Here is a 25857-nt window from a genome sequence, read left to right on the forward strand (position 1 = left end):
GGATGTGTAACATACAATTTAGAGGTAATAATGATAACACAATATGCAGTACTCTTTACTGCAAATCCACTCTAGCTAGCCAGTTGATTCTCACTGAATGCTTTTGTTGATTTTTTTCCCCTCAAACCTTTTATCCATAATCAATCTATGAATACAATTGATGAATGAGTTTAGCTTCGTCGTGAATGCTGATTATGTTTCTAATTTACCTGGCAGAGTAAGACAAAAATGGTATGGTGTGTATTTTCATTAATGATATGAGTGACTTCTTTGCTGAATTGGATAATAGTTTTTAAATGCTGAAAGAATATTTTCTTTATTTTTTTAAATGCCATTTTCAATGTCTTCACTACAGACATAACACACTTTTAAATTTAATTTGCACGATTAGACATTTTTCTTATCACTTTCTCAAGGCTGGATAAATGGTAAAACAATAAATCCAGTCCCAATTTGTAGCATTTGCTGATTTCTGTGGTGTAAAGATTCCCACCATGGACTGTTTCAGGCAGGAGACTGAAAAGTCAGTGCATGCAGAGCTGGCGAGATGTACACAGTAGCTCACCATCATATCACATTTCTATCATATGGTACGATGTCATAGCAAATGAGATAAATAGGCTCAAGCACCTTGACCTAGAAAGGATGAGTTTCCAACATTTATTGCCTTTGCTTTTAGGATAATTTATTAATAAATTGTACATTTTTAAAGATGGCTGTATTTAGTAACCAACTGGCAAATTTCCTAAAAACTTAACATATATTTCTTGCCAGCTTCAGAGCAGTACTGGGTTAGTAGCTTTTAGTTGTTACATGGATGACCATAAATTGTAATAAAAGCCACCCACGGAGGGGTGGTTATTCCCATGTCGATGCATGTCTGACGGGCTTCCACGCAAAAGGTACGTGTCCCTCATCCGCACCCCCAGACTGCATTCAGGGCCACAGGGATGCTGCAGGGAAAGACTGCCCCTTACCTTGGGGGCTTTGTTTGTGACTTCTTTCTGGAGGCCTGTGGAAATTTCAAGCCTTGCTTATTCTCTTCCAGGCAGCCAGATGGGCCCTTGGGACCACTGTATGCATCCTCAAACCCAGAGTACCTCAGTGCAAGTGATGGTGAGTGCAGGTCCCTCCGTGGGTGGCCCCTGGGTGCTGTCTGGCTGCTTTTGCCATCATCAGCAAGTGAGAATGGAGGACTGCCATCCCGCGAGGCCAGGGAGCTCGTTGAGCTGGAAAGCCACATTCAAACTTGGTGTCTCTGCTGGGAGCTTGGAAGGCATGAACCAGGAAAGAGATGAGGCATCTGGGGGGCTGGGGGCTTCTAGGGACACCTGTGGCCATAGGTGGCATCTGCACGGGGTGGGAGTGAATAACTGACACTCAGATTGCCCTCGATTATTCCAAAGGGCAGGGAGTGACCCCTATAGAGAAAGCTCACCTGTTCCTTCAGAGGCGACAGTATTGATTGTGTAACAAGTTTTTAAAGTGCATCATGCATCCAAAATCATAATGTGACTTTCTGGGCACAGAAATGACTGCCCAGTAGGGTTCTCTGTGTGTGTGTGTATAGTGGGTGTTTTCAAGTATTGTTTTAATCTGGTATGAAAAGACATGGAGACATGGAAATGAGGAAGGAGGTTTATACCCACAGATTCTTAAAACAAAGGCTCAGCACACCACACTAGTGCCTGTGAGGAAGCACCAGGTCTGTTGGGAGGCAGAGAGAGGAAAACATGAGTAAGAGCCTTTGCTGTGTTTTTTTTTTTTTTTTTTTTTTTTTGCAGGAAAAGGAAGGCAAGGCAGAGGGAGTGGACATAGGATTGGCTAGTTTGAATAACTGCAATGGGCTCTAGGGTGGAGGGACTGTCCTCAGTTTGCTGTCTGATCCTGGGGAGATGGCCTGGAGTGTGAGAGCCCATTAAGGGGGGCAGTTGGACGTATGAGCTCTGGATTGACTGGTCTGCATTTGAAGGCTGAGTCCTTTATCATCTCTGGGCTAGCACCAGAGGGGCACCCATCTCTCCAGTGCCAGAAGAAACACAGAGGGCCAAGCATCAGAATGAGGAGCTTGAAAGTATGGTGAATACAGGTGGGAGCATTGATGAGGAGCCACCTTCCATTTGGAAGGGACCTGTTATCTGCATGTAGAAATACAGAAGCTGGATCTTAGGCTGTCCTTGTGTCCCAGGGTAAGGAGAGAGGCACATAGCAGGGGCTGCAGCGACAGCTTCCTCCCACCAAGCAGATGTGAGTTCATCTGGGTGCAGGCTCCCATCTGATCTGACGTCTCTGCATGAGCCCTCAGTGACTGCGTCAGTCAGTTGTGTCTGCTGTAACAAAATACCGTGGACTTGGTGGTTGAGACAACAAACGTGTGTTTTCTCATAGTTCTAGAGCATAAAAGTCTGAATTCAAGGCATCAGCAGGGTGGTTCTTGCAGACACTAGTTTCCCTGTGTCCTCACATGGTCATCGTTCCTCTGTGCCTGTCTGTGCCCAAATCTCCTCTTCTGATAAGGACACTAGTCCTACTGGATCAGGGCCCACCCTGATGACCCATTTCACTTGATTATCTCTTTAAAGGCCCTATATGTAGTATGTGGGTCATTATGAAAGTTTTGAGATACACAGAAATCAAGAAACATAAAATCTACATGGACAGAAACAAATGAAGCCCTCCCAGCAACCCCAACAAGCTGAGCAAGTTGAAACTTGCACAGGTGAATCAGAAAGGACACTGTTGACTGTGTTTCTCACTTATCAGAACACAGTCTGTATTATAACTTTTGTAGGGACATGCATCCATAAGATAGTCACTATTGTAGGTATCAGGGGGTTCAGACTGTAACATCTAAATTTGGTTGAGGGCCCACAATTCAGGCCATAACTGTGAGGGTACACAGGAAGGCAGGAAACATTTTGGCTTTTCTTATGAGTCCTTCATGCATTTGTCTGAGAATCACTTGTTGTGTGACAACTCATTCAAATTTAGTGGCTTAAAACAGCCACCATTTATTAGCTCAGAATTTGGTGAGTTGGCTGCCTTGGCTGGGTTCAGCTGGGTAGTTCTTCTGGTCTTGCCTGGACTCACTCAGTGTGGCTGCATTCTGCAGAAAGAACAGCCTCAGATGGAAGGTAGTATTATTCAGTTGCGAGGGTCTGAAATCACACAAGAAGGGTATAGGTGCAGTCTTAGCTTTTAGCCGGGATCCTGGACTGGTTGTGGCTCCTTCCTGAGCCTCTGCCATCTTCTCCATGGATGCTGGAAGACATCTGTTCTGTTCTCAGCCATATCCCTAGTTCCGGGACAGGTCCTGGCTTACAGGTGTCACTTAATGAATGTTTGCAAGGGTGGTTCTGGAGAGGGCTCGGATGGAAGGTGGCTGGGGACCCCCTAAGGGATTGGCCCCAAATACTATGTAGATAAGTGAGAAGTAGTGTTTCCTTGTTCTGTGTACGTGCCGGACGAGTGGGAGGTGCCTCGAGAGAAGATCACCCTCCTTCGAGAGCTGGGGCAGGGCTCCTTCGGCATGGTGTACGAGGGCAATGCCAGGGACATTGTCAAGGGCGAGGCAGAGACCCGAGTGGCAGTGAAGACTGTCAATGAGTCGGCTAGTCTCCGGGAGCGGATCGAGTTCCTCAATGAGGCATCAGTTATGAAGGGTTTCACCTGTCATCATGTGGTAAGTCTGGCGGGGTTGAGGCCCTTTTCTTTGACCCTTGTCCCCTGTTGCAGACTCCAGCCTGTCCCCTACTCCACTAATCCTTCCATCCTAAAGATGTATTTTTTGGAGGGGTTGTTGTTCCCTTCTCCAATCCCTTCCTCTTCTATCTCCTGGAACCAAGCTGTATGGATGTTACATTGCTTTCCAGAATCTTCCATTGTTTTCTGGGATTTTTCTCTGTCTTCCTTCTTTCTGGCTCCTTTGTACCCCTGAACCACATGGAGATAAGCTCCATTCCATCTGCCCTCACTCCTGTCCCCCTCCTTGATGCAAGCACATCCTGACCCAGCAAGGGTCCCAGCAAGGGTCTCTTTGTTTCTGTTTGGCCCTTGCACACTTTTATTCTTGCCATGCATGTTTGGGGGGCACCTAAAGCCTTGCTCTGGTTCCCTGGGGTGAAGAAGATTCCTGCCCTCATGGAGCCTCCAACACAGCAGGTGGAGACCAAGTCCAAAACTAGTGTATTAATTACTCTATACATTAGGAGAAAAGGCTGTGGATGGATGAAAAAAGAAGAGGCGAGCAGGGTTGAGGGGTGTATTTGGGGTGTGATGCACATGGAAGAGATTAGAGAATCAGGCAGAGGGAATTAGGCTGTGTAGAGTCCTGGAGGCAGGAGCACATGCTGTGTGCTCAGGAGCAGGGAAGGTCCTGAAGGTGGAAGAAGGAGCATGTGCTGTGTGCTCAGGAGCAGGGAGGGCCCTGGAGCTGGGACCATGTGCCGTGTGCTCAGAAGGAGGGAGGGTCCTGAAGGTGGAAGCAGGAGCATATATGTTGTGTGCTCAGGAGCAGGGAGGCCCCTGGAGCTGGGACCATGTGCTGTGTGCTCAGGAGCATGGAGGGCCCTGGAACTGGGACCATGTGCTGTGTGCTCAGGAGCAGGGAGGGCCCTGGAGCTGGGACCATGTGCTGTGTGCTCAGGAGCAGGGAAGGCCCTGGAGCTGGGAGCATGTGCTGTGTGCTCAGGAGCATGGAGGGCCCTGGAACTGGGACCATGTGCTGTGTGCTCAGGAGCAGGGAGGGCCCTGGAACTGGGACCATGTGCTGTGTGCTCAGGAGCAGGGAGGGCCCTGGAGCTGGGACCATGTGCTGTGTGCTCAGGAGCATGGAGGGCCCTGGAACTGGGACCATGTGCTGTGTGCTCAGGAGCAGGGAGGGCCCTGGAGCTGGGACCATGTGCTGTGTGCTCAGGAGTAGGGAAGGCCCTGGAGCTGGGACCATGTGCTGTGTGCTCAGGAGAAGGGAGGGCCCTGGAGCTGGGAGCATGTGCTGTGTGCTCAGGAGCATGGAGGGTCCTGAAGGTGGAAGCAGGAGCATGTGCTGTGTGCTCAGGAGCAGGGAGGCCCCTGGAGCTGGGAGCATGTGCTGTGTGTTCAGGAGCAGAGAGGGCCCTGGAGCTGTGAGCATGTGCTGTGTGCTCAGGAGCAGGGAAGGCCTGGGTTTGCCTTGGTATTTTGCTGTGTGTGAGCAGCTCTGCTGTTTTCCCAGAGTAGGCAGACCATGCTGCACACAGGCACACAGTGTTGAGTGACAAAGACAGGGAGATCTCTGTGAGTCAGAATGGTTCCTTGTACTCACCGTAGAACCCTTATTTCTCCTCTGCAGGTCCGCCTCCTGGGGGTGGTGTCTAAGGGGCAGCCAACACTGGTGGTGATGGAGTTGATGGCTCACGGAGACCTGAAGAGCTACCTCCGTTCTCTGCGGCCCGAGGCTGAGGTGAGCTGCCTCTAGGTTCCTGGTGATGCACATGCTTCCCAGCCGGGGGTGCCAGCACTGCTGAACACCACCCAATGTTTTGACTTTAGAATAACCCAGGTCGCCCTCCCCCCACCCTGCAAGAGATGATTCAGATGGCGGCGGAGATTGCTGACGGGATGGCATACCTAAACGCCAAGAAGTTTGTGCACCGGGACCTCGCTGCTAGAAACTGCATGGTCGCTCACGATTTCACTGTCAAAATTGGAGGTTCGTCTGGCTTTCTACTTTGACATGTATGACCCAGTTCAAATTTGATTTCAGAAGGAGCTTTTCTATAGTGAGTTGCTAAATCTCTTCTGTTAGTGTCAAAGGGCAGGATTCTGGATGAAAGTCTTTCAACTGTAATTTAATTACATTTGTTAACAAACTCACTCACCCGTTCACTTGTTTAGGCATATACTTTGTGAGTAGCCAGCCACTACGGCAGGTGCCAGAGCTGCAGGCCTGAACCAGACACCACCATTTTCTGCACTCGTGCAGCTTGCTATCTCTGTCTGTACTGTATAGTGCAGTGTGGTCATGTGTGGCCATTTACGTTTAAATTAACTGAGAATAAAAATTCAGTCCATCAGATAGATACACTGGACACGCTTTAGGCACTCAGCAGCATCCTGAGCCTAGGGCCTAGCTACCATACTGGGCATCGTGGGTACAGACCATGTCCACCGTCAGGGCAAGTTCCATCAGACAGTGGTGTTCTGGATAAACAGTAAAATGGTTAACACTTATTCAAGTGAGATAATGAAGTCTGGGCAAATAGCACTAAAGGAAATAAAGAGTCCCATGACAGAGGGAAGCCAGGGAGAAAGGGCAGCTCAGCAGAGGTCTCTCAGTAAAGAGGCGATGTTTTCGCCAAGACCATCAGGATGGACTGAGAGCATGCACAGGAAGAGGCCAGTGCCTTAAGCGTGCAGAGGCCTCAAGGCTGGAAGGATGGCTGACGTGATCGGAATAAAATGAAGGTAGATGGGACCAGAGTAGGGTAAGATGCAAGTTATGAAGAGAAGCTGGACCCAGAAACAGAGGGCCTTGCACATTGTGGTGAACACACACTCACCCAGGGAGGGTGAGAACACACCTGGGGAGGGTGAGCACACACATACCTGGGGAGGGTGAGAACACAAACACCTGTGGAGGGTGAGTACACATGCACCTGAGGAGGGTGAGCACACACCTGGGGAGGGTGAGCACACACACACCTGGGGAGGATGAGAACACACGCACCTGGGGAGGGTGAGCACGCACCTGGGAAGGGTGAGAACACACGCACCTGGGGAGGGTGAGAACACACGCACCTGGGGAGGGTGAGCACACACACACCTGGGAAGGGTGAGAACACACGCACCTGGGGAGGATGAGAACACATGCACCTGGGGAGGGTGAGCACACACACACCTGGGGAGGATGAGAACACACGCACCTGGGGAGGGTGAGAACACACGCACCTGGGGAGGGTGAGCACACACGCACCTGGGGAGGATAAGCACACACCTGGGGAAGGTGAGCACACACACACCTGGGAAGGGTGAGAACACATGCACCTGGGGAGGGTGAGAACACACGCACCTGGGGAGGGTGAGCACACAGGCACCTGGGAAGGGTGAGCACACACCTGAGGAGGGTGAGAACACATGCACCTGGGGAGGGTGAGCACACACCTGGGGAGGGTGAGAACACATGCACCTGGGGAGGGTGAGCACACACCTGGGGAGAGTAAGAACACACCTGGGGAGGGTGAGAACACACGCACCTGGGGAGGGTGAGCACACACCTGAGGAGGGTGAGAACACACGCACCTGGGGAGGGTGAGCACACACCTGGGGAGGGTGAGCACACATGTACCTGGGGAGGGTGAGCACACACCTGGGGAGGGTGAGAACACACGCACCTGGGGAGGGTGAGAACACACCTGGGGAGGGTGAGGACACAGGCATCCAGGGATGGTGAGCACACACCTGGGGAGGGTGAGCACACAGGCACCTGGGGAGGGTAAGCATACACCTGAGGAGGGTGAGAACACAATGCACCTGGGGAGGGTGAGCACACAGGCACCCGGGGATGGTGAGCACACACCTGGGGAGGATGAACACACACACGGGGAGGGTGAGCACAAAGGCACCTGGGGAGTGTGAGCACACACGCACCCGGGGAGGGTGAGAACACACCTGGGGAGGGTGAGCACACATGCATCTGGGGAGGGTGAGCACACACCTGGAGAGGGTGATAACACAAACACCTGAGGAGGGTGAGAACACAAAAACCTGGGGAGGGTGAGCACACATGCACCTGGGGAGGGTGAGAACACAAACATCTGGGGAGGGTGAACACACATGCACCTGGGGAGGGTGAGAACACAAACACCTTAGGAGGGTGAGAACGCAAACACCTGAGGAGGGTGAGCACACAAACACCTGAGGAGGGTGAGCACACACGCACCCGGGGAGGGTGAGAACTCAAACACCTGAGGAGGGTGAGAACACAAACACCTGAGGAGGGTGAGTACACATGCACCTGGGGAGGGTGAGAACACAAACACCTGGGGAGGGTGAACACACACCTGGGGAGGGTGAGAACACAAACACCTGAGGAGGGTGAGAACACAAACACCTGAGGAGGGTGAGCACACAAATACCTGAGGAGGGTGAGCACACAAACACCTGAGGAGGGTGAGAACACAAACACCTGAGGAGGGTGAGCACACACGCACCCGGGGAGGGTGAGAACTCAAACACCTGAGGAGGGTGAGAACACAAACGCCTGAAGAGGGTGAGCACACATACACCTGGGGAGGGTGAGAACACAAACACCTGGGGAGGGTGAACACACACCTGGGGAGGGTGAGAACACAAACACCTGAGGAGGGTGAGAACACAAAAACCTGGGGAGGGTGAGCACACATGCACCTGGGGAGGGTGAGAACACAAACACCTGGGGAGGGTGAACACACATGCACACACACACTTACCTGGGGCAGGTGAGCCCCTCCAAGGGTTCTGCGAGCAATGGGGCAGTCAACACGGCAGATGTTAGGGCCACCGGCAGAAGATTAAGAGCATGTGAACTGTTTGTTGTCAGACTTTGGAATGACCAGAGACATCTACGAGACGGATTATTACAGGAAAGGGGGCAAGGGCCTGCTGCCTGTGCGGTGGATGGCACCAGAGTCTCTGAAGGATGGGGTATTTACCACTTCTTCTGACATGTGGTAAGTTGTGGATGGATTGGTGACAGATGCTGGGTCTTGATTCCTGATGACACTGCTAGCATGACCGACAGGAGGGGGCAAAGAAAGCCTGCCTTCTTCATGGGCTCCCTGCCAAGGAAATGAAGTGGTGTCCTGTCCAAGGCCCCTTTACAGCTACCCTTACTCTTTGATTGAGACTAACCTTAGAGACATTTTTGAACTGCATTGTGAATTGTTTTATTAACTAGCCAAGCAGTTTCTAGCAAACCAAAAGGAAGGGGTATGTGTGTGTGTTTATATGTTTGTACATGGGATATGGGTTTATTTTATTATTATTATTATTTTTATTTTTTGGAGACAGAGTCTCACTTTTTCACCCTCTTCAGAGTGCTGTGGTGTCATAGTTCACAGCAATCTCAAACTCTTGGGCTCAAGTGATTCTCTTGCCTCAGCCTCCCAAGGAGGTGGGACAACAGACACCCACCATAATGCCTTGCTATATTACAAGTCGGGGGTCTCGCTCTTGTTTAGACTGGTCTTACACTCATGAGATCTCTGAGCTCACCTGCCTTGGCCTCCCAGAGTGCTGGGATTGCAGGTGTGAGCCACCATGCCTGGCCCATGTGTGCATGTGTTTTAATGGCTTCTTTGTTACTATTCACAACTGTCATTGGCAGGTCCTTCGGCGTGGTCCTATGGGAAATCACCAGCTTGGCAGAGCAGCCTTACCAAGGCCTGTCTAATGAACAGGTGTTAAAATTTGTTATGGATGGGGGCTACCTGGATCAACCTGACAACTGCCCAGAGAGAGTGTAAGTGTGGAAAGGGTGTCATTGTGTGAGGTGCTGCTGTGTTAAGGCTTGCCCGCCATGTGTATACTCACATTCGTGTGTGTGTGTGTGCAGGGCACATCTCCACACGCATGTTTGCATTTGCACATTGCATTGTGTGTTCAGCTGTGTTTGCATATCGTGTCTATCTGCATGTGTATGTTTACACATCAGACCATTATATGCCCACCTGTACTGGTGTGTCAAGTCTTTGCATGAACTTAGTTTCATATCATGTGTCTTAAATGTCTGCTTATGCTTACATATCATGGCTTCACACGTGTGCTTGTGTTTGCATACCAGATGTTCATGTGCACACTTGGGTTTGCAAGTCATGTCTTTATATGTATGTTTTTATTGCGTGTTGTATCTTTGGAAGGTTGTAAAAGAAACCACAGTGGTGGTTACCCTGGGAGAAGGGAACTGGAGAACTGGGTTAGGAGAATGTTTTAACTGAAACTGTTTATTATTTTATACATTTAAATTTTTTCAGGTGCATATATTACATGTCCCCCACACCCAGAATATTTTTGTTTTACATTTTTATTACAGAATCAAATGAACAATACATACATACATACCATTAAACATCTGGAAAATTTCTAGAAAACTGTAGCATCACTAATGATCTGATAAATATGGAGTGAATAAAGGAAAGCCACTATCTTCCTGAATTAGGAAAAAAAAAAAAGGGAAAGGAAAATATAAAGAAAGGGAGTTTTGATATGTAACACGAGTAATGGTGTGTCTTGAAAATCTTTCTTATCACCTCATGCTTGCTACTCAAAGCAATGTTATTTAAAGTTGGAACAAAAACCATTTGAAATGATCTAAATATCCAACATATGAGAATTGCTAAGTAGATTGATAAATTAATATGATGTAGCAATCAGAATTTCAGTGATGCTTATGAAACCATTCTATAATTTGGTGGATAAACTTCTGTTGAAATATTAAATATCTATTTCATTTCATTTTTTTTTTTTTGCACTTTTTGGCTGGGGCTGGGTGTGAACCTGCCACCTCTGGCATACGTGGCTGGTGCCCTATCCTTTGAGCCACAGGCACTGCCCGTCTATTTCATTTCTAAATGTGAAAGGTAGAAAGGACCAGAGGTCACAGCTGAAGGACAGCTGTACATGAGGTGTATTTTTTCTACATTTGTGGGTGTTTTCTAACTTTCTACAATAAGCATTTATAACACATTGGTGTTTATGAAGAAAAATTTATGTTCTCCTGAAAGTTCATATAGGGAGGACATTTTAATGCTTTATTCTCCAAAGAATATCAATTAAGAAAACCTACTATGGGGCGGCGCCTGTGGCTCAGTCGGTAAGGCGCCGGCCCCATATACCGAGGGTGACGGGTTCAAACCCGGCCCCGGCCAAACTGCAACCAAAAAATAGCCGGGCATTGTGGTGGGTGCCTGTAGTCCCAGCTACTTGGGAGGCTGAGGCAAGAGAATCGCTTAAGCCCAGGAGTTGGAGGTTGCTGTGAGCTGTGTGAGGCCACGGCACTCTACTGAGGGCCATAAAGTGAGACTTTGTCTCTACAAAAAAAAAAAAAAAATAATAATAAATAAATAAATAAAATTTATAAAAAAAAAGAAAACCTACTATGAAGAAATATTTTATGAACAAAAAGTGTGAAGCACAGTTATTTGGAAACAGAGAAATATTCCTAACCATTGCCTCATAAAGTTCCTTCTCTAGCCAAGCCAGTTAGCAGAGAGATTAGGTAGGTGCTAGGGCAGGGAATTGAAACCTTCTTCTGTAGAGAGCTCTATTGAAACTAACTTGAGCTCTGTGGGCCATGTGGTTTTCTGTCTCTAGGCTACTCAACTCTTCAGTTACAGTTCAAAGGCAGCCACAGACATTACATAATGGAATGGGTATGACTATGTGCTGATAAAACTGTATATACAGAAACACTTATGGCCGGGTTTGGTCTAAGGGCTGGAGTTTAGCAACTCCTGCCCTAGAAAAGTTATAGCAGAGAAGTAGAGGGGTCCAGTTGAAAACAAAAGCTCTCAGTTCTGAGTGTTTTTGGCTGAGTAAAGTGGTCACCTGGAGGTCCCGGGGCAGCCCTTGAGGCTACCGGGCTGGGTCCTGTGCATTGCTAGTCACCAGCAAGGCTCCAGTAGGTACTATGTGGCTCACTAGACAGGGACTCCTCCCAGTGATGAAGGCCCCCTCCACCATCCTGTAGAAAGTGTGGGCTTGACCTGCAAGAGCGGTGGACACTTGGAGCAGGGTCCCTACGTCCAGTCCACACAGCTGCACCCGCATTCCCAACCCGAAGGTTTTTTACATCCACAAGAATTGCTGGTGGGCACAGGGAAGCATTTACAAGCAGCTCCAGGAGGGAATGAAACTTTTATGAATTGCACCAAATTGTAGGACATGTCAGAGATGTCTAAAATGGTCAACTGCACTCATTGCTGCTTGAAAGAAAAGAGACAGCCCTTTCCAAAACTATCTTCTGGTACCCCCTGAATGGCTCTTTCTGCCTGGACAGTGGCTGTTGCCCAGCGTGAGCACCGTCATCTGGGGGTGCCAGCGGTAGGGGGCCAGGAGGAGTGGGAGGGGCCGAGGCCCAGCCTTCTGCGGACACGTCCTGCTGACTTGTCCCTCTGCCCCACAGCACAGGGGTGGGTGGCGGGAGAGTGGGAGGGGCGTGGCCCAGCCTCGTGCTGACGCATCCTGCTGACTTGTCCCTCTGCCCTCCAGCACGGATCTGATGCGCATGTGCTTCCAGTTCAACCCTAAGATGCGGCCGACCTTTCTGGAGATCGTCAACCTGCTCAAGGACGACCTGCATCCCAGCTTCCCGGATGTTTCCTTCTTCCACAGCGAGGAGAACAAGGCTCCTGAGAGTGAGGAGCTGGAGATGGAGTTTGAGGATATGGAGAGCGTCCCCCTGGACCGTTCCTCACACTGCCAGAGGGAGGAGGCTGGGGGCCGGGACGGAGGGTCCTCGCTGGGCCTCAAGCGGAACTATGAGGAGCACATCCCCTACACCCACATGAACGGGGGCAAGAGGAACGGGCGGATTCTGGCCTTGCCTCGCTCCAACCCCTCCTAACAGCGCCTGCTGGTGGGGAAGGGGTCTCATCTTCACTTTCTCTGGTTTGAAAGCCTCTGGAAAGCTCAGGATTCTCATGGCTCTGCCACGAGGTCACGCAGAGCTCAGAGATGGTCGTTCCCATCTCAGCTCATCTTAGAACCACAGGGCACACTCAATCTGGTTGCCAATGTGACGCATCGTCTGAGGCTTTAACTCGGGGAAGGGAGAGAGGAGGGCTTTCCGCAGCTGCTACCCTTTTGGCAACGACAGTTTCAAACCAGGATGTGTTCTAGTTTTCTTTTTCTAGAAGATTGAAAGTACCTGTTTTTATAGTTTCTTTTTTTTTTTTTTTTTTGCTGGTATCTGAGCTATAGTATAAAAGATAAGACTTCTTCATGGAACAAAAGTTTGAAAGGAAAAAAAAAAGAGAGAAAACCCACAACCCTGTCTCAGGAGAATTCCAAGCTTTACAGGGTGGGCTTAAGAAGGTTGTTTTTTTTTCTTTCTTTCTTTCTTTTTTTTTTTTGTAGAGACAGAGTCTCATCTTTACTGCCCTCGGTAGAGTGCCGTGGCATCACACGGCTCACAGCAACCTCCAGCTCTTGGGCTTATGTGATTCTCTTGCCACAGCCTCCCGGGCCGCTGGGATTACAGGCGCCTGCCTCGACACCCGGCTATTTCTTTGTTGTTGCAGTTTGGCCGGGGCTGGGTTTGAACCCACCACCTCAGCATATGGGGCCGGCGCCCTACTCACTGAGCCACAGGCGCCGCCCTGTTTTTTTTTTTTTTTCTTTTCCTCATCCAGGCTGAAGGATTTTTTTTTTCTTTACAAAATCAGTTCCTCAAATTGACCAACAGCTGCTGCTTTTATACTTTTGATAAGGGCCTGCAGTCCTGCTGTGTGCCCACATGTGCAACGAGTGTGTGTGTGTGTCCAGGATAGACACGGATGGTAGGTGTGCCTGTGCAAAGTGCTCATGCTGAGTTGATGCTTTGGGAACCAGGTCATGAAGGTTCTCTCAGGTCCTTTCTCTCCTTCCTTCCTACCCAGTGGGAGACTGTGCCCTCACCAGATTCCTTTTGTAGCAGAAGTCTATCCTCAGGTGTCTTCCCTCCCTTCACGTTAGTGGAAAAAAAATGTTTTCTGGGAGCAAAGGGAGGAACATTTACTTTGGAGTGATTCTGGATCTTTTTAAGGCCAAACAAAGCCAGGACATTAAAAAAAAAAAAAAAAGAAGAAAAGAAAAAAGAAAAAGGAGAGGAATAAGGAAAAAAAAACAACAAAAAAACAAAAACCAAAACTGAGATGACATAGAGTTTGAGAATATATTTGTAACATATTTAATTTTTTAAAAAAATCTCTGATATTAGCCTCATAAGTTATTGACTATTCCCCGCCGAGGGGAGGGGAAAGCGGCCATGGCCGTGAGGTGGTCTGCCTGTGTGGGGGGGATTGAGGCACCCATGGTCTCTTTGTTTGGTCTTAAAGGCATCCATTTTCTGGGAACTAAGCCACATTAGCTGCTAACCCTTTTGGACGTTGTGAGGCCACATTGAACATGTGGGAAACTGGGTTTCATGGATGTTCTGGTCTGCATACCAAGGTCTGCTGTTCAGATAAGCCAGTATCTTCCTAGAGCTGAGCCCACCTTCAAGAATACCTGTGTTCCTCCTCTGGTCCTCGGTGTGCACCTTGTGTAGCTTCTGCTCTCCTGGTGCATGCCCCACAACAAAATCAGATCCCAAAGAGCAGCACCACGGATGGACTTCTAGAACATCTAAGCAATGCGAAGGGAAATTGCTGAGAATAATACCTCTTGGCTCGGCCACCCTTGGGGCGTCTTGATGGTCCTCAGTACCGAACTCCCCGAAGCTGCTGGGCCCCATGTGGTGTCTGAGGGGAGCTCTCAGGTGATTAGGATGTTGCAGCCCCTGAGAGAGTAGAGTCCGGAGGAGAAGCCGTGATGAAAGCCCTTTGTGCTACCGAGAACTTCTGAGTGGGCGTGAACCTGCAGTTTCCTCTCTTTCTGCAAAAAGAACCATAGCTGCTCAAATAAAGAACACGGTGAACTCTTTACTTTGGTTCAGTCAAAATCAGCACTCAACGGGTTATTCCTGATGCATTTTCTCACAAGTGTGAGAGCTGATTGTTTCCTTCTCTTCTTCTTAAGAGTTGTGGATTCTGAGAGCAGGATAGACACATCATGGCAACCTCTGAGCCCGCTCCATTTTCGATTAAGAACACAGGTAGACACAAATACCAATTGTCTGTTGCTATCTTATTTATATAATCTGAGAAATTACAGCATAGAAAATAACTGCTGAGAGCCTCAGTGATCAGGTACAAGAAACAAAGAGTACACTAATTATTTTTTGCCAAATTTATTTTGTAAATAGGAAGGTCTGTACTAAATGATAAGCCCATGTAGATCTAGGTATTTTGTTCTTTTCATAGTAAATTTGTAGTGGCTGTATACTATACTAGCAGCAATTTTCACATTTTTCTAATTCAGAAAGGTTTTCTTACATTAGGGGGGAAAGTATTTATTTTAATATATAAAATCACTCAAAATCACTCATAAAAAATGGAGCACGTGTAAATTTCTATCAAAGAGAAATAAACAGGTGAATGTGGGGTAATGATTTTTTTTTTCAGCACAGTCTACCTCAGTGTATTGTTAGGACATGGCTCAATAATGGACATGTTTAAGACTTCAGAATCCTATCTGGGTCCCACCTGAATCAGAGAAATTCGATCAGCTGATTCTGAACGCCAGCGGCCAGGAAGAATTTTGAGTGAGGGAGTCAGATGGAGAAGGTGTGGCCTTTGTATGAGCATAGATCCTTTTTTTCTTGGCTGGTAATATTCTTCTCTGAGTTTAATCTTACTTTTTTTTTTTTTTAAATTTCAGTCCTCCATCTATTAATACATTGTCACCAAACATAGGCCCAGTTTCAGGCTGTCATGATTACTGACTTCTGAATGGTGTCCTTTTTTTTCATGCATCTCATCTGCTGCAGGGATAAAGCCAGCATTCTCACTCGTCCCCACTGAGCCCCTGCCAGCGGCTCTCTAATGGTGTATTCTCACTGTTTTTGAGCCAGTGATGCTCTTTGGGGGCAGAATGAGTTGCATACATGGGCATCTCACACACACTGAATGCAATGTCTCTTTTTATTCTCCAAGTGGGAAGGGGGCATTTTGGGAAATCCCAATCCCAAACCCAACAAAAACTGGGACCCCCATGTGGGTGTTTGGGTGACCTCAAGCTGAGACTGTTTGACCTTGTGTGACTTTGAGAATCCCTGTGAACATCTAGGAAGGGTCAGCGGGGCTGTGATCATACTCATCAGACTTTGCTGCTCTTGTACTTTAAGGCACTGCCCTTGCAGACTCAGCCTTCTCCACATGTCTTGGGGAGAAGGGTAGAGTTTTGGGCCCGCCCTGTGCAGATGAGTTTTGCTGATTTTATATAACTGTCTCTACTGCCACAGTGAAAAGAAAAAGCAGCTATTGGGTTGCAAGTCTTCTTTGGGATTAGAAAATGTTGACTTTGTAACAGTAGAATAGAACTAGAAAATTGTGCTTGTCCTGAGAGTTCCCAAAAAAGGCAACAAAACCAACTTAGAGTGACAATTTTTTGCTATTTGTTTTTGAAGATGTTTCACTATTGGTAAAATCCTTTTCATTAAAGTGGTGAGATCCATGGAGTAGTTTCTTCTTCCTGGAGTATCCCAAACACATCACTTTCCCCGATCAGTGATGATAAGCCGTTTGCATCCTGGGACCTGACCTATTCCTCTGAAATCTGAGGAAGGAGAAAGCACTGCTGGTTTCTCTGGATATAGGCTAAGAAAAAGATTGTGAAACAATGTAGGAATTGACATAAGGGCCTGCACATCCCTTCCTGGGGCCAACTGATGGACAGACCTTTGGCTGTATTCTGCCTGGGCAGGTGGCTGGCATGAAATGTGCGATTATTGGATAGTGAAGTGTTTATTTGTTATAACACTAGTCAATGCCATCAGGGCATAACATGTGCTGGTCATTTTGGTAAATGAATGGATGTCTGATGGTCCCAACAACAGTAATTTTTCTACTTCATGGTGGGTGGACGTTTAAAGTTAAATGTCCTTTAGGTGCCATCTGGTGAGTCCTTGACATCTTAGGTTTTTCAGAAATTGTGGTTTTATTGGAGATGGGGAATAAGAAATGCTGATTTTATTTAAAGGGTGCATGTAGAGTGATGTCATTTCAGAAAATCTTCCAGAATGTTCTTCAGAATATTAATTTACACCAGAAGCGAGGCTGGGAATGAAAAGAACTGATGAGCACTTATTTATTTTTTGTTTTTTTGCGCATACAAAAGAATATGATGGGCTCTGGGGGCTGACACTGAAGGTGAATTAATTTTTAGAGGTTCCTAAGAGACAGAGGGAAACTGGCTGTTTGAGCTGTCACCTTCTGATAGCCCTTAAGGTCTATAACCAGCATCCAGCCAAATTTTTATCTGGGCTTGGGCCACAAAAATCCTTGTTAAAAACCAGGTCATGAATCTGGGGTTGGGTCCCATTTGTGAAGGAAGGAATAGTGTCCCCCTCTCCTCCCCAAATGAGTGACATCTGTGCACATACTCGCGAACGGCTTGTGTCAAAGTTGCTCCTCGCACTCGTGTGCCTGGGCGGCCTTGGCTCTGTGTGATGCCAGGGCAGGATCCGATGTGCTGCCATTCTACAGAAAACAACTCAGAAACACAAAACCTACCAAAAGTTCAATTATTTTTTTTCAATGTTTTCCTACTAGAGCCAAGTAGCACCATGTACAGAATATGACTTTTTTTTTGAATAATGAAATTGTTCTGCATGTAAAATATGAGATAATTACCTTGTTTATATTAAAATCCTGATTAAATTATCTGCGAATACTCTTGTTTTTGTGTGGCATTCAAGGCAGAGACTTGCAGTATGTGTGGAGGTACAGGTATGGGCTGGGCTACGTTAAAGGGAAACCTTTGGAAACTGTGAATACCTCTTTTGAGGTGGGACAAACGCTTAGATTCTTTTTTTTTTTTTTTTTTTTCAGAGACAGAGTTCACTCCATCACCCATGGTAGAGTGTCGTGGCGTCACAGATCACAGCAACCTCTAGCTCTTGGGCTTAGGTGATTCTCTTGCCTCAGCCTCTGAGTGGCTGGGACTACAGGTGCCCGCCACAACGCCTGGCTATTTTTTTGTTGCAGTTTGGCCTGAGCTGGGTTTGAACCTGCCACCCTCAGCATATGGGGCCTGCACCCTACTCACGGAGCCACAGGCACTGCCCAAACCCTTACGTTCTTTAGCACATGAAACTGGAGGCTCAATGATTGCTCCCAGCAGAGCTGAGGTTCCACGGTATATATCTGTGCAGCCAAATGGGCACTTTAAAATTTCACTGTTTCTATACCAGTGGGGAAGTGACTGCTTCTCCATGGGCCCCCAGACACCCTGTGGTCCAGTCACTAAGGGGCTCACTCCAGTGTGCCCAGTGGACCTCTAAAACCATGCTCTACTCCACCATATTGGGAACTTACATTTTAAATATTTCTTTCTTTTTTTTTTTTAATTAAATCATGGCTGTGTACATTAATATGATCATGGGACATCATATACTAGCTTCATAGACCGTTTGACACATTTTCATCACAATGGTTAACATAGCCTTCCTGGCATTTTCTTTTTTTTTTTCTTTTTTTTTTTTAATTTTTTTTATTAAATCATAACTGTATACAATGATATGATTATGGGGCATCATACACTCACTTCATAAACCATTTGACACATTTTTATCACAGTGGTTAACATAGCCTTTCCGGCGTTATCTCAGTTACTGTGCCAAAACATTTACATTCTACATTTACCAAGTTTCGCAAATACCCCTATAATATGCACCACAGGTGTTTTTCTCTGTTACTGTGCTAAGACATTTACATTCCACATTTATCAAGTTTCGCATATATCCCCGTAAGATGCACCGCAGGTGTAATCCCACCAATCCCCCTCCCTCTAACCACCACCCCCCTCCCTCACCTCTCTTTCCCCCTTCCCCCTATTCTTAGGTTGTAACTGGGTTATAGCTTTCATGTGAAAGCCCCAAATTAGTTTCATAGTAGGGCCGAGTACCTTGGGTACTTTTTCTTCCATTCTTGAGATACTTTACTAAGAAGAATATGTTCCAACATGAAAGAGGTAAAGTCTCCATCTTTCTTAAAGGCTGCATAATATTCCATGGTGTACATATACTACAATTTATTAATCCATTCGTGGATTGATGGGCACTTGGGCTTTTTCCATGACTTAGCAATTATGAATAGGGCTGCAATAAACATTCTGGTACAAATATCTTGGTTCTGATGTGATTTTTGATCTTCTGGGTATATGCCCAGCAGAGGAATTACAGGATTGAATGGCAGATCTATTTTTAGATCTCTAAGTGTTCTCCATATATCTTTCCAAAAGGAATGTATTAATTTGCATTCCCACCAGCAGTGCAGAAGTGTTCCCTTTTCTCCACATCCACGCCAACATCTCTGGTCTTGAGATTTTGTGATATAGGCTAGTCTCACTGGAGTTAGAATATATCTTAAAGTAGTTTTGATTTGCATTTCTCTGATGATTAAAGATGATGAGCATTTTTTCATATGTCTGAAGGCCACGCACCTGTCTTCTTCAGAGAAGTTTCTCTTCAAATCCCTTGCCCAGCCTGCGATGGGATCCCTTGTTCTTTTCTTGCTAATGCGTTTGAGTTCTCTGTGGATTCTGGTTATTAAACCTTTGTTGGACATATAACCTGCAAATATCTTCTCCCATTCTGAGGGCTGTTTGCTTGCTTTACTTACTGTGTTCTTGGCTGTGAAGAAGCTTTTTAGTTTGATTAAGTACCAGTAGTGTATTTTTGAAGCTGCTTCAATTGTCTGGGGGGGTCCTCCTCATAAAATACTTGCCCAGACTGATTTCTTCAAGGTTTTTCCCTGCACTCTCCTCTAGTATTTTTATAGTTTCATGTCTTAAGTTTAAATCTTTAATCCAATGAGAGTCTATCTTAGTTAATGGTGAAAGGTGTGGGTCCAATTTCAGTCTTCTGCAGGTTGCCAGCCAGTTCACCCAGCACCATTTGTTAAATAGGGAATCTTTTCCCCACTGAATGTTTTTAATTGGCTTGTCAAAGATCAAATAATGGTAAGTAGCTGGATTCATCTCTTGGTTCTCTATTCTGTTCCAGACATCTACTTCTCTGTTTTTGTGCCAAAACCATGCTGTTTTGATCACTATCGATTTGTAGTAAAGTCTGAGGTCTGGTAGTGTGATTCCTCCTGTTTTGTTTTTATTTCTGAGTAATGTCTTGGGCTATTCGAGGTTTTTTTCTGATTCCATATAAAACGCAGTATTGTTTTTTCAAGATCTTTAAAGTATGACAGTGGAGCTTTAATAGGGATTGCATTGAAATTATATATTGCTTTGGGTAGTATGAACATTTTAACAATGTTGATTCTTCCCAGCCATGAGCATGATATGTTTTTCCATTTGTTAACATTTTCTTTTTTTTTTTTTATTGCTGGGGATTCATTGAGGGTACAATAAGCCAGGTTACACTGATTGCAATTGTTAGGTAAAGTCCCTCTTGCAATCATGTCTTGCCCCCATAAAGTGTGACAAACACCAAGGCCCCACCCACCTCCCTCCTTCCCTCTTTCTGTTTCCCCCCCATAACCATAATTGTCATGAATTGTCCTCGTATCAAAATTGAGTACATAGGATTCATGCTTCTCCATTCTTGTGATGCTTTACTAAGAATAATGTCTTCCACGTCCATCCAGGTTAATACGAAGGATGTAAAGTCTCCATTTTTTTAATGGCTGAATAGTATTCCATGGTATACATATACCACAGCTTGTTAATCCATTCCTGGGTTGGTGGGCATTTAGGCTGTTTCCACATTTTGGCGATTGTAAATTAAGCTGCAATAAACAGTCTAGTACAAGTGTCCTTATGATAAAAGGATTTCTTTCCTTCTGGGTAGATGCCCAGTAATGGGATTGCAGGATCAAATGGGAGGTCTAGCTTGAGTGCTTTAAGGTTTCTCCATACTTCCTTCCAGAAAGGTTGTACTAGTTTACAGTCCCACCAGCAGTGTAAAAGTGTTCCCTTCTCTCCACATCCACGCCAGCATCTGCAGTTTTGAGATTTTGTGACGTGGGCCATTCTCACTGGGGTTAGATGATATCTCAGGGTTGTTTTGATTTGCATTTCTCTAATATATAGAGATGATGAACATTTTTTCATGTGTTTGTTAGCCATTCATCTGTCGTCTTTAGAGAAAGTTCTATTCATGTCTCTTGCCCATTGATATAAGGGATTGTTGGCTTTTTTCATGTGGATTAATTTGAGTTCTCTATAGATCCTAGTTATCAAGCTTTTGTCTGATTGAAAATATGCAAATATCCTTTCCCATTGTGTAGGTTGTCTCTTTGCTTTGGTTATTGTCTCCTTAGCTGTACAGAAGCTTTTCAGTTTAATGAAGTCCCATTTGTTTATTTTTGTTGTTGTTGCAATTGCCATGGCAGTCTTCTTCATGAAGTCTTTCCCCAGGCCAATATCTTCCAGTGTTTTTCCTATGCTTTCTTTGAGGATTTTTACTGTTTCATGCCTTAAGTTTAAGTCTTTTATCCATCTTGAATCAATTTTTGTGAGTGGGGAAAGGTGTGGGTCCAGTTTCAGTCTTTTACATGTAGACATCCAGTTCTCCCAACACCATTTATTGAATAGGGAGTCTTTCCCCCAAGGTATGTTCTTGTTTGGTTTATCAAAGATTAGGTGGTTGTAACATGTTAGTTTCATTTCTTGGTTTTCAATTCGATGCCAAGTGTCTATGTCTCTGTTTTTGTGCCAGTACCATGCTGTCTTGAGCACTATGGCTTTGTAGTACAGACTAAAATCTGGTATGCTGATGCCCCCACCTTTATTTTTGTTACAGAGAACTGCCTTAGCTATACGGGTTTTTTTCCGGTTCCATACAAAACGCAGAATCATTTTTTCCAAATCTTGAAAGTACGATGTTGGTATTTTGATAGGAATGGCATTGAATAGGTAGATTGCTTTGGGAAGTATAGACATTTTAACAATGTTGATTCTTCCCATCAATGAGCATAGTATGTTCTTCCATTTGTTAATATCCTGTGCTATTTCCTTTCTGAGGATTTCATAGTTTTCTTTATAGAGGTCCTTCACCTCCTTCGTTAGGTATACTCCTAGGTATTTCATTTTCTTTGAGACTATGGTGAAGGGAGTTGTGTCCTTAATTAGCTTCTCATCTTGACTGTTATTGGTGTACACAAAGGCTACTGACTTGTGGACATTGATTTTATATCCTGAAACATTACTGTATTTTTTGATGACTACTAGGAGTCTTGTGGTTGAGTCTTTGAGGTTCTCTAAGTATAAGACATGTCATCAGCAAAGAGGGAGAGTTTGACCTCCTCTGCTCCCATTTGGATTCCCTTTATTTCCTTGTCTTGCCTAATTGTATTGGCTAGAACTTCCAGCACTACGTTGAATAGTAAAGGTGACAGAGGACAAACTTATCTGGTTCCAGTTCTAAGAGGAAAAGCTTTGAGTTACTCCATTCAGTAAAATATTGGCTGTGGGTTTGTCATAGATAGCTTCAATCAGTTTTAGAAATGTGCCACCTATGCCTATACTCTTCAGTGTTCTAATTAGAAAAGGATGCCGGATTTTATCAAATGCTTTTTCTGCATCTATTGAGAGGATCATGTGATCTTTATTTTTGCCTCTGTTAATATGGTGGATAACGTTTATAGACTTGCGTATGTTAAACCAGCCTTGCATCCCTGGGATGTAGCCTACTTGATCATGATGAATGACTTTTTTGATGATAAGCTGTAATCTATTGGCTAGGATTTTGTTGAGAATTTTTGCGTCTATGTTCATGAGTGAGATTGGTCTGAAATTCTCCTTTTTGTTTGGGTCTTTTCCTGGTTTTGGTATCAGGGTGATGTTTGCTTCATAGAATGTGTTGGGGAAGATTTCTTCTTCCTCAATTTTTTGGAATAATTTCTGCAGTACAGGAATAACCTCTTCCTTGAAGGTTTGATAGAATTCTGGTGTGAAGCCATCTGGACCAGGGCATTTTTTGGTTGGAAGATTTTTTATTGTTTCTTTGATCTCAGTGCTTGACATTGGTCTGTTCAAAATATTGATCCATTTCTTTCACATTGTCAAATTTCTGGGCATAGAGTTTCTGGTAGTATTCAGAGATGATCTCTTGTATCTCTGTGGGATCAGTTGTTATTTCCCCTTTATCATTTCTGATTGAGGTTACTAGAGATTTTACTTTTCTATTCCTCGTTAGTCTGGCCAATGGTTTATCTATTTTATTTATTTTTTCAAAAAACCAACTCCTTGTTTCATTAATTTTCTGAATGATTCTTTTGTTTTCAATTTCATTGATCTCTGATTTGATTTTGTATATTTCTTTTCTTCTACTGAGTTTAAGCTTAGATTGTTCTTCTTTTTCGAATTCCATAAGATCTCTTGTGAGATTGTTGATGTGCTCTCTTTCTGTTTTTCGAATGTAGGCATCTAAAGCGATGAATTTTCCTCTCAAAACTGCTTTTGCAGTATCCCACAGGTTTTGGTAGCTTGTGTCTTCATTGTTGTTATGCTCAAGGAAGTTAATGATTTCCTGTTTTATTTCTTCCTTCACCCATCTGTTATTCAACAGAAGATTGTTTAGTTCCCATGCCTTTGGGTGGGGTCAAGCATTTATCTTTGATTTGAGTTCCACCTTTTGTGCCTTATGGTCTGAGAAGATACAAGGTAAAATTTCAATTCTTTTGATTCTGTTGATATTTGTTTTGTGTCCCAGGATATGATCAATTTTGGAGAATGTTCAATGGGGTGATGAGAAGAATGTATGTTCTTTATCTTTGGGATGGAGTGTTCTATATGCGTCTATCAAGCACAGTTGTTCTAGGGTCTCTTTTAAGTCTCTTATATCCTTGTTTAATTTCTGTTTAGAGGATCTGTCCAGCTCTGTAAGAGGAGTGTTAAGGTCCCCTGTTATTATGGTATTATCAGATATCATATTGCGCGGACTGAGTAAGGTCTGTTTCAAGAATCTGGGAGCATTTAAATTGGGTGCATAGATATTTAGAATTGAAATGTCTTCTTGTTGTATTTTTCCCTTGACCAATATAAAGTGACCATCTTTGTCTTTTTTGGCTTTAGTTGCTTTAAATCCACATGTATCTGAAAATAAGATTGCAACTTCTCTTTTCTTCTGAATTCCATTTGCCTGAAAAATTGTCTTCTAACCCTTGACTCGGAGCTTTAACTTGTCTTTTGAAGCCAGGTGTGTTTCTTGCAGACAGCAAATGGATGGCTTGTGTTTTTTAATCCAGTCAACCAATCTATGTCTCTTCAGTGGGGAATTCAAGCCATTAACATTTATTGAGATAATTGATAAGTGTGGTAGTATTCTATTCGTCTTATTTTGTGAGAGTCTATTGCTTAGTTTTATCTTTTGCATCAGTGTGGAGGTTTGGTTCTGTCCTTTAATTTCTGAGTTCTTACTTTGCTGCTGATCCATTGTGGTGGTCAGTGTGCAGAACAGGTTGAAGTATTTCCTGTAGAGCTGGTCTTGTTGTGGCGAATTTCCTCTATGTTTGTATATCGTAAATGATTTGATTTCTCTGTGAATTTTGAAGCTTAGCTTAGCAGGGTACAGAATTCTGGGCTGGAAATTGTTCTGTTTAAGTAGATTAAAGGTATATGACCATTGTCTTCTTGCTTGGAAAGTTTCATTAGAGAAGTCTGCGGTCACTCTGATGGATTTGCCCCTGTAGGTCAACGGGCGCTTACTCCAGGCAGCTTGCAGAATCTTTTCTTTTGTCTTGACATTGGACAGGTTCATCACAATGTGTCTTGGAGAAGCTCGGTTAGAGTTGAGGCGACCTGGGGTGCGATATCCCTCTGAAAGCAGTGTGTCAGAATCTTTGGTGATATTTGGGAAATTTTCTTTTATAATATTCTCTAGTATGGCTTCCATTCCTCTGGGGCATTCTTCTTCCCCTTCTGGGATTCGTATAACTCGTATGTTGGAACGCTTCATAAAGTCCCATAATTCTGACAGTGATCGTTCTGCTTTCTCTCTCTTCTATTCTGCCTCTTTTACTGTCTGAGTTATCTCAAAAACTTTGTCTTCTACCTCTGAAATTCTTTCTTCTTCATGGTCTAACCTGTTGCTGATACTTTCCATTGCATCTTTAAGTTCCCTAATTGACTGTTTCATTTCCTTCAGCTCTGCTATATCCTTTTTATATTCTTCATATCGTTCATCTCTTTTTTGATTCTGTTTTTGCATTTCTTTTTGGTTATTTTCTACTTTATTAGCAGTTTCCTTCATTGTTTCCATCATTTCTTTCATTGTTTTCAACATGTTTATTCTAAATTCCCTTTCTGTTATTCCTAAGGAATCCTCTGCAGTAGCAACCTCATGGTCCCTTGGTGGGGTTGTTCTGGACTGGTTCGTCATGTTGCCTGGAGTTTTCTGCTGATTCTTCCTCATGGGTGATTTCTTTTATCTGTTTCCTTGCCCTAATTTTCCTTTCACTTCCCCTTGCTCTTTAAGTTTTTGTGCCTGTGGACTAAGGGTTACAGGACCAGAAGGGTGAGAAGGTTTAAGAGCAAAAAAGGGATGAAAGAATGGAGGACCGAGTGATAAGAAAAAAAAAAAAAAGAAAAATAGAGAAAGGAGAGGGGGTGGGTAAAAGGAATATTGACAAAAAGAAGAGAGGCACAGAAAGAGGGAGATAGAGCAATATAGGTGTACAGTAGGGTACTTTGATACAACCTTAAAAAAAAAACACCTTCTGGGGGTGCCCAGTGGCGTGGTTCCCTTTAGGTCAGCAGCTCTTTGCTAACCTGATCAGACACAGTACCCCACCTCCACCAAGTAGATAGGAAATACAAAAATGCTATAAATCAAACCAAAACAAGCAAACAGAAAACTTTACGGGATAAAATTGGCTGGAAAAACCAAATAATAGCGGTAGAAACACTAACAAAAATGAAGTTCTAATTATTGAAATAGGCAGCAATGGGGAAATTATAATTAAACTAGAAAAATTGAGAAAGAAAAAGGATCTGTATGGAAAAGGTTGAACTTAAAAAAGAAAACAACAATCCACAACATCAAAATAAAGAAAAAAAACAACCAAACAAAAAAAAAAAAACACTACC

General features: G+C 44.8%; 2 protein-coding genes and 1 long non-coding RNA gene across 6 annotated transcripts in view; 1 reads left to right on the top strand and 2 right to left on the bottom strand.

The window, feature by feature from the left end:
* Positions 1-13863, top strand: part of INSR (insulin receptor) — a 241243-nt gene extending 227380 nt beyond the window's left edge. For all 4 annotated transcript variants that reach the window (XM_053582840.1, XM_053582839.1, XM_053582838.1 and 1 more), the window contains 7 exons: positions 1049-1116; positions 3438-3682; positions 5330-5440; positions 5530-5689; positions 8558-8687; positions 9344-9478; positions 12226-13863. In XM_053582840.1, the coding sequence (XP_053438815.1) occupies positions 1049-1116; positions 3438-3682; positions 5330-5440; positions 5530-5689; positions 8558-8687; positions 9344-9478; positions 12226-12580 (1204 nt within the window). In that variant the 3' untranslated portion in view covers positions 12581-13863. The remainder of the gene's footprint in view (positions 1-1048; positions 1117-3437; positions 3683-5329; positions 5441-5529; positions 5690-8557; positions 8688-9343; positions 9479-12225) is intronic.
* Positions 6150-8550, bottom strand: LOC128580657 (keratin-associated protein 10-7-like). The gene is made up of 2 exons (XM_053582842.1): positions 7484-8550; positions 6150-7370 (listed from the first exon to the last, which is right to left on the bottom strand). Exons 1-2 carry the CDS (start codon positions 7762-7764, stop codon positions 6536-6538), a joined length of 1116 nt encoding a protein of 371 aa, XP_053438817.1. The 5' UTR covers positions 7765-8550; the 3' UTR covers positions 6150-6535.
* Positions 13864-17255: 3392 nt separating the features above from the next.
* On the bottom strand, positions 17256-18594 carry LOC128580658 (uncharacterized). The gene is made up of 2 exons (XR_008378712.1): positions 18493-18594; positions 17256-18263 (listed from the first exon to the last, which is right to left on the bottom strand). It is a non-coding gene; the product is annotated as an uncharacterized LOC128580658 (long non-coding RNA).
* Between the last annotated feature and the right edge of the window lie 7263 nt (positions 18595-25857).

The sequence above is a fragment of the Nycticebus coucang genome, chromosome 3 (assembly GCF_027406575.1).
Source record: "Nycticebus coucang isolate mNycCou1 chromosome 3, mNycCou1.pri, whole genome shotgun sequence".
Taxonomy (NCBI): Eukaryota; Metazoa; Chordata; class Mammalia; order Primates; family Lorisidae; genus Nycticebus; species Nycticebus coucang.

Bases quoted from the DNA above. Each gene is read 5' to 3' on its own strand.
- LOC128580657 (XM_053582842.1), bottom strand. From the start codon at position 7,764: ATGTGTGCTCACCCTCCCCAGGTTTTTGTGTTCTCACCCTCCTCAGGT. The intron at 7,371-7,483 runs GTGTATGCTTAC...CACCCTCCCCAG, and splicing joins TGTGTTCTCACCCTCCTCAG to GTGCGTGTGTTCTCACCCTC.